Genomic DNA, 9,059 nt, shown 5'->3' with positions numbered 1-9,059 from the left:
AGAGCTGAGTTGTTTGCTGATTAGTACGAAACGCTCATCACTGGACACTGGACGGCTCCCGTTACTTGTAGCGCTCCTTCATTAACCCTGAACGAGTACGTGGACCCCTTGATTCATCGTCTTACTCTTACCCTTCCAATGGTCCTGGGCCCCATCGTCAGATCCTTCCTTCTCTTTTATTGTCTCATTAACTAAGTCAAATTTGGATTCCGAAATCCCAATCGTGACCAATTGTCACATCACCAATTCAGATTTCAGAATTTCAGAAGAGATTGTATTTATCATCATTTTCGAAAGGTTACCACATCCACGTTGGCAGCAGGGACGAAACATAGGTGTAGCGGGGGGTGCTAAGCCACCCCAACTTAAATATCTTTTATTACCGAGTATATAGGAATTGTATTATATAATTCATTTTACATGTACAAGCCCCTATAAAAATATTCAAAATTAGAGAGCTTCAATGTAAATTTTAAAAAATATAATTAAATTTATTTCTATTTGGACTAGTGGGCCTTCTGTCTTTGCGCATTGAAAGATGATAAAAATAAAATTCTTTCCAAATTAGAAATTACAATAAACAAATGATATTTTATATTACAAAACAACAATAAGAATCTTATTTAGCACACCTATACTCAAATTCTGATTCCACCCCTGATTGGCAGATTAGCTGGTATACACCAGTACGTACTAGGTCCGACAAATACTATACTACTTTAACTTATAAGGTTGATTGCACTTGCAGTACATTCCTCACAAAAACGATTATCAACTTGAAGAATTATGCAACGTCAAGAGCCGCTCGCTGCTTCTCTGGTTGGTCTAGAAATTAGAGAGGAGAAGATGATTAGATGTAAGAGACACCTCCATTCAAAATGAAAGGGCATATTTGTTAATTCAGTTTTTTAAATAACTAAATAGAAAATGAAATAAATAATAGGGGATAGAAGAAAGAATGTTAAAATTTTATGGAAATATTGAATATTATAGTGTTCTCATGGGTATATGGGCTGTTTTAAAATTTTGTATGGTCACACTAGAAATTTTCCCATAAATTAATTATATTAAGGTTTGTTAATTTCCACACAGTAGTTTTCTTTCTTTACAACTGGATACACAATGACAGAACGACACCCTTGTATTCATATGATAATTCGTCAATGTAAGTCGCTAACAAAAATACAAACAAAAACTCAACATGCATTTGATTTTGATTGAATTGTCTATGTACAGTTGTACACTGCCTATTTAAAAATTTGATATATTTTAGCGTGTATAATTTTATTTAATAAACTAAAAGAAAATTATCCTTTTATTTATTTTTAAATGAAAGAAAAAAGAGAAGAAGCTAATTTGATGGTTAATTTTTAACTTCACTTTATATACACACAATATTGAACGACAATTTAACGTTGTTTTTTTTCTTCTATCATTCTGTGCAACTAACACAATATATTTTTTTTTCCTCATATCATATTACAATGTCTTACACGATATATATATATATTTTTTTCATAACGTTGCTTTCCACAAGTCGTTGTCAAAAAAAGAATTTAGTTCTTATATATTTTAATATAAGACTTCGTCAATTTTCTTAGGCACATAAGTCGTCGCTTTTAATTATTGTCCCTAAGTCATCATTGTTTTCAAGTCAATTGCTTTTATAATTCATCGCTATAATTCATAAATCAATTGCAAATATTAGTTAGTGTAATCGCTTGACATCAATTTATATGATATATAATGGTTAATTTAGCAAGTTCACTTATTTAGTCATTTAAGTAAAATTGTCGTATTAATTTTTACAATTTATGTAAAAATAAATAAAAAATAGTACAATAATAAATGATCCTCAATTTTGATGATGATATTTCTTTGTAATCTTGTATTCTCGTTCAATGTATCTTTAAATAAATAATTAAATATGATTCTGATTTAGATCTTTCTTCGGATTAGAACATAGTGAGCATGCTTCGTTTCAATTGTATTTAATTTTGTAGTATATTCCCAAATCGATTTTTTAAATGCTCAATTATTGATATTTTGTAGCGTAGTAACGAACTTCCCAAAAGAATTCCCGTATTATTATTTTTCAATACCTTTTCGAATTATTTTAATTTACCAAATTATTACATCAAGAACACGTATTTTATTAAAATTAATGAAATTCAATGCTCTTTTATTTACTTAAAAAAATATTAATATTTTAGTAAATTATTTGTATTGTAATATAACAAACTATTATGATTATATCTATACTATATTCGAATAATTATTAAATCTTATTGCATTGATTGCATATCATGAGAATGCCACTATGTTTTTTCTAAGCCTCCGGCCATGTAACTCAATATAACGGTGACTATTCTCATCAATTATCATGGTAGAAGTTCATCAAGTTTCTTTATGAATTCAACTTTAAAATTTATCATATTAATTAACTTCAAACGATGAATTTAAACCATTAAAATCCATACGAGTAATGCATTTAAATACAAAAATTTTTATCTTCAAATTAATTTAGTATAAAGTCAAGCGGTCAAAATTAGAAGATTTATAAATTAATTTTAATGCATTTATTTTTTGAACATTTATTTTTACTGCTTGATTCTATGCAAAAGTTCGAAAATTTAAAATTTTCACATGTAGAAGCATCACTTGTAAAATAGATGTAGTTTAATGATTTAGATTCATCATTTAAAGTATATCCCATAAAATTTTAAGCTCCTAAAGAGGCATGATGGGAACTGTTATTCTCAAGAAATAGCAGGAACATGTTATTCAAATCCCACCGTTGGTCTTTTTTAAAATTTGTGTATGAATTTTTTTTTTTTTAAATTCTCGCATAGATTTTTTTTTAATAACATGTTTCTGTTATTCGTAACAGCAGATTCATTTCCTGTTATTCTAATTCATGGGACCACATTTTTATTTATATTCAATTTTTAATATATTTTATCACAAATAATCAAGATTTTGAACTTTTTATAAAAATAGACAAACCGCAAGAAATTCTTGTGGTTTAGGATTTTTTTTTTCACTATAAAAATTGCACTATATCTCTTTCAATTTTGAAAAAAATAATAATTATCGTGTTAAGGACATATATTGAACAATTATAGATAATTTTAATGATCTTTGAATAATAAATAAAACCGTAATCCTTTAAAAAAATAAGCAAACACACACAATAAATAGTAAATGCATTTAAAAATAATTATATGGGTAATTCTTGAATAATCTCTTAGGCTTTTGAAAAAAACTAATACCGGTTATGGCCAAATCTGTATGGATGCATTATCGATATTTTGACATCATCGATGTTTTGACAATAATAAGTTTGGCCGTTTAGAGAGCATGGGTGCGTCATTGATGTTTTGGCAATGAAATATCGATGCACTTCTGTTGTTGTTAAGTCGAGCATAAAGCATTGGTGCATTATCAGAAGCATTGTTTTTTTTTTTTTTTTTTAACTTTAAACAGCCATAACTTTGGCTAGGAAAGTCGGATTTGCACGTATGATCACAATTCGGAAAGGGGGGGGGGACGAGACGAATCCGGATTTTGGCTCGGGAATCCCCTGGGCATTCAAAGGAATTAGAATTGCAAAAAAACGTTGTTTAGTGCCTCAAAAATTCAATTTAAGTTTTCTATCAACAGTAGACATATAACGACCAGTATTAGTTTTTTCAAAAGCCTAAGAGATTATTCAAGAATTATCCATATAATTATTTTAAAATGTATTTACTATTTATTGTGTGTGTTTGTTTATTTTTTTAATGGATTACGATTTCATTTATTATTCAAAGATCATTAAAATTATATATGATGGTTCAATATATGTTCTTAACACGATAATTATTATTTTATTTTATTTTCAAAATTCAAAGAGATATATAGTGCAACGGGGTTTTAATAATGTAAAAAAAAAAAAATCTCAAACCGTAAGAATTTCTTACAGTTTAGAATAAAAGTATTTTTATAATTTTTTTAAAATTTTAGTTATTTATGGTAAAATATATTAAAAAATTGGATATAAATAAAAATATCGGTTCATGGGATAAGTCGTTTACACTTTACACTAGTAATGAAAATATTATTTTACTTGAGAATGTTCACATCAATTTTACATGGGGAGCGAAGGGAAATTCGGATCCTCTACATTAACTCAAAAGGGAATCTTTTGAGTTAATATATCTAGACCATTCGATTTGCTTTACAATTCGTATGAACTAGATCTGCATTAATATTAAAGACTTCATGTGTTAAAATCAGACGGTCAAAATGAAGTAACTCAAAAAATTTCTTTTGAGTTAATGCAGTGGATACGTGTTCAGCGAAGGGAAGATGCCGTGGCCCGCGGACAACCCTTCAAATCCAACCATTAATTATTTCGCTTTCGCCTATCGAAACCGACCTTTCCTTTCAATTAAGTTGTTTGACCTTTTCATTTACGAAATCCGGCACCAGAGTAGAAAGAAGTGCGTATCCTCTGAGATATCTCGACTTTTGCGTGACCGACGTGACCGGTGCCTATTCGATTATAGCGCGGGGGCCTGTATTATTTGTGCTTTGAGATTCGTGCAGAACGTATTTAAACGGTTAGGATTTTCCATAAAGTCACGCAAAGTTTGAGATATCTCAGAGGATATGAATTCAGTAAAAAAGCGGATAGAAAGTAGAAACGCTGACTTTAGCATCATCAGGTCAGGCCCCCACAAATCCTTCCCCTGTTTTGGTCGCGCTGACCGCTGAATGGGACAGCAGAGCTTCAATGAGGAAAACAACAGGCGAAGAGAGGGTCGGGAGAGAGTACGGATAGGGACGAAACCTTGTAGAACTTCCGCTCCGTTTCTGGAATTGATGCAATGGAAGCGAGCCGGGTCAGCCGACATTAATTTTGCCCCAGTCAGTCGTAACTGCTATTTAATTTTAATCTTTGCTTCTATACATAGCTTTCTTCACTTTCGGGAACCTCGCTCCTATAATTGCCAATTTTATTTTATTTCAGAAGGGCCAAAATTAAAGAAAGACAGGAGAAGAGATTGATTATTTCCGGAAATATCCGCTCTTCAAATTGGCAATTTTACTTTACAAGGGCCAAAAATACATCTTTGCTTGTATATATATATAGCTTCCTTTTTCTTTTTTCTCTCTCTATCCTTCTCTCCTTGTGCGCCCATGGGAAACATCAATACATCTGTCTCCATCCCTTCTTCCGTCACTCTCCCAATTGCACCTTCTTCCTATTCCGACATGAGTTCGTCACAAGAAGCTCAAGAAACAGAACTGACCGAACAAGAGGAGAGCAGTTTGGCCTGGCTGCCTCCCATGGAGGAATCACATATCGATGCAGTTGAAGAAATTATTGATTACAAGTTCCGTGACAGGAGTTTAGTAGAGGAGGCCATGACACACAAGTCATTCTACTCCCGGTCCAAACCTGTCAAGTCGTATGAGAGACTCGAGTTCATGGGTGATGCCGTGTTGAATTTTGGTGTCGCTTCAGAGGTCTTCTACAATTATCCTGATCTTGCACCGGGACCAATGACGCGTCTTCGTGCCGCCAATGTGGACAAGGAGAAACTGGCCCGCATAGCTATCGAACACGGGCTTCACCGGTATCTACGGCATAAGGCACCTCGTCTGGAAAGTCAGGTCAGACATGAATCACTCTTTATTTGTGTTTAAATTTGGTGCTTTTGTTTTCTGTTCTATTGGGTTTCTTTTGTTCCTTTCTTTCATAGAATCCCCTTTTTGGGATATGTATTTTTTGGGAGTGAGTCTACGGTACTATGCATATTACGATTTAGCACTGTGCTACAGCTTTATATTTGAGTTTTCAAATTCTAACGGTCGATCCGAACCGTTCATCTTGTTCTCCATATTAATATGTGTTTGGAGACCAAATTTTACATTTTTTGAAATTTTTTTACTATTTTTTTAGATTTATTGAAAATCACTGTTTTTGGATGGTCCAGAATTTTCAGATCAGGTGATTTTCTAAATATCTCAAAAAATAGTAAAAAAATTTCAAAAAATGTAAAATTTGGTCTCCAAACACATATTAATATGGAGAACAAGATGAACGGTTCGGATCGACCGTTAGAATTTGAAAACTCGAATATAGAGCCGTAGCCCGATAACAACCAGTGATATGCATAGTACCATAGACTCACTCATTTTTTGGTATATAACTATGTATATAATTTTTGGTAAAAAGGGTGTTAAAATTGGAACAAAAAGTTTATTACTTTTCTATTCTATAAAAATACCAATACACTATTTGTTGAAAAGATAATCAATATATATATATAACAAAGAAGATAGACTTTTGCACATCTAGAAGAAACGAATTCTTCTTTCCAATACATCTTAAATAATCAAATAATATATTACTTCCAACATGACTAATTATTTATAATATTTACCACAATTATGTGTAGTTTAAATGTCACATCTAGTTCATTTTTTTATGAAGAATATTATTATTATTTTTCCAGCTATGAATAAATTTTTTTAGAACCAAATATTCATTAATACAATTATTCTTTAGTTACACAGATAGTGACATAGACAAGGGCACACTTAGCATAGGAAGCTTGTGCCAAATGTTGACTGATATTGTTAAATTTTTGGAAAATTATTGAATATTGTTTCTTCCATTTTTTTTTTACTTCAAGTATCGCAATCAATGTTGTCGTTATTGTCATGATTGTTATTATTGCTCTATGATCATCATAATCAAACTATTCCAACTTGGACAACTGGTAACCCGAAAATTCAATTGGAAGATATTAGAATTCTCAATTTCCAATTGGCCAGTTTTTTAGTTTGTTGCATTTGTTATACACATGACACACCTAACTAACTGATCCCTGTAATATTGCATGGTTTGGTTGTGCAGATAAAGGACTTTGTTGGCGATTTGAAGAACTACCCGATACACTCAAATGGGATTTTGGACGCACCAAAAGTGCTTGCTGACATCGTCGAGTCTCTTCTTGGTGCTGTCTATGTTGACACCAACAAGTGTTATGAGACCGTTTGGAAGGTTTGTGTGTATATGTGCATGTTGAGTTTTGCATGCAAGTGAGCAAGTCAATGCCTATCAGTAACTAGCTAGATTTAGACCATAAGCCAATAAATTTTTAATTGTCAGGTTTTTAACTCCTGCTTTATGGTTACCAGAGCATGATTTCCAGACAGTAAATTACACCTTCGTAGCATATTTTCACTGTTGCTAACCAGCTAAAATTGATACCCCATGCCAGTACCTTGTTATTAGTGTTTAATTTCTTTAGTTCTTTTCCTCTAATTACAACTCTCTCATAACAGATATTTATAAGACTTTCACAGCCTTTTATTACCATCGAGACTCTTGGACAGCACCCAGTAACCGAGCTCAATGAGCTATGCCAGAAGTTACACTGTAATGTGAAATTTAAAAACAACTGGGCGCAGAACCAGACCATCGATGTTCTCTTAGATGAAGAGGTGATTGGTAGTGCCACTTATGGTCCCAAGAAGGAAACCTGTCATAACCGCGCGGCGAAGGTTGCATTGGATCGGCTCAAAGAGTTATTGAGAAATAACAAGTTGGGGCCTACCCCATGGCTAATAATTAAGCATTAATTAATTTCCTTACTATAATTTAGGAGTGGGAACAATTAATTTTATTTCAATTTATTCAATTTATTTGCTCTGTAGTATTGCTGTGATACCTCAGACATGAGTCTCATGCTACATGCAACTCATGTCTGATATATCACATGTATTGCCAGTGTGTGAACAATTTATGTTATTTTAAATTGGATATTTCTATATATCTTCAGTCTATACTTAATATGATTATTCATTGAATAACATACTTAAAAAGTTTGTTTCATGAACAAGATAGAATGAATGAAATGATTTTTTAGGAACTATTATTTCTATTTTATAATACATAAAATTGTGTTTTTGAAAATTATATTTTCAAACATTATTGACAAAACAATTTTTGAGGGTATTATCCATACGATCGAGTCCTTGGGTTATTATTTATTCTCTTCAATTATTTTATTCATTATTTTTAGTTCCTACAAAAAATCATTTTATTTATTTTATCTTCTTGTGCCTAACTAAGTTGAAAACTAAAGTTAGAGTAGAGGGCAAATTAGTAATATTATTTCTGCCATTCTATGGTTCGTACGCTCACAAAGGGTCTCTTGAGAAACATTTCAACATTTTGTTGTAATGAAATCATTTATGATGATATGTTATGATTTAACTTTTTATTTTAAATGATTTTCCCATTAATCATGGTGATATAGTTTTGGTTATTCCTTTAATCATGTATAAATAATTGAACCATATATAACAGCTGTACGTATTAATTTCACCCAACATGAATTTTATTTGAATATATAAGCGTCTTATTAGTAAATTTCACTTCTTAAATAAGCAAATCATATATCTGAGGTTCTAACCCTCTTTGATTTAGGTGCACAAAAACTCTTCCAAGGTTGGAAGTTGTAACCTTTCCTCTACAAACAACAAATCCACCTCAATTACGACCTCGCCATTTCTGGCCTCCTCGAACAACTGATCTCATGATAAGAGATCATGACCCCATGTTCATCTCTCATTCGTGTGCACAATGCGCTTCTGTCAGTTGAAAAGGCCTCTTTTTGTGTCGATCCATAAATGTGCTTTTGAGTGCATTTAATAACCTCATCCTTTCTCAGATTAAAGCCCATTCACGCTGAAACAGGGACTCATCTCTCTCTGATTTTGGAACGCAAGGGGTAATGCTTTTAACACAATAGTTTTTACTTTATGTAGCGTACGAATCTGTTTTGATTCTACAATTAGTGTGCTGCATGAAGCCGATACTACTCTGTTAAAATTTACAGATACAAACAAAAAATCAACCTACTCTAAACCAGCCGTATACTCACGCGCGCATCATGCTAAATAATCTGGATCGACTGTGGCAATTACTTGTGTATAAAACTGTACAAATCATAACTTTGGATAGATACCTGCAGAGTGCAGACAGCATATATAAACGG

General features: G+C 32.1%; 1 protein-coding gene across 1 annotated transcript; it reads left to right on the top strand.

Annotated features, from left to right (window-relative positions):
- Nucleotides 1-5,118: 5,118 nt before the first annotated feature.
- On the top strand, nucleotides 5,119-7,821 carry LOC144571551 (ribonuclease 3-like protein 3). The gene is made up of 3 exons (XM_078320881.1): nucleotides 5,119-5,661; nucleotides 6,911-7,057; nucleotides 7,342-7,821. Exons 1-3 carry the CDS (start codon nucleotides 5,185-5,187, stop codon nucleotides 7,636-7,638), a joined length of 921 nt encoding a protein of 306 aa, XP_078177007.1. The 5' UTR covers nucleotides 5,119-5,184; the 3' UTR covers nucleotides 7,639-7,821.
- The last annotated feature ends 1,238 nt before the right edge of the window (nucleotides 7,822-9,059 follow it).

The sequence above is a fragment of the Carex rostrata genome, chromosome 19, assembly GCF_964058835.1.
Source record: "Carex rostrata chromosome 19, lpCarRost1.2, whole genome shotgun sequence".
Classification (NCBI taxonomy): domain Eukaryota; kingdom Viridiplantae; phylum Streptophyta; class Magnoliopsida; order Poales; family Cyperaceae; genus Carex; species Carex rostrata.
The sequence above is the reverse complement of the archived record's forward strand: the minus strand, read 5'-3'. Positions and strand labels throughout refer to the sequence as shown.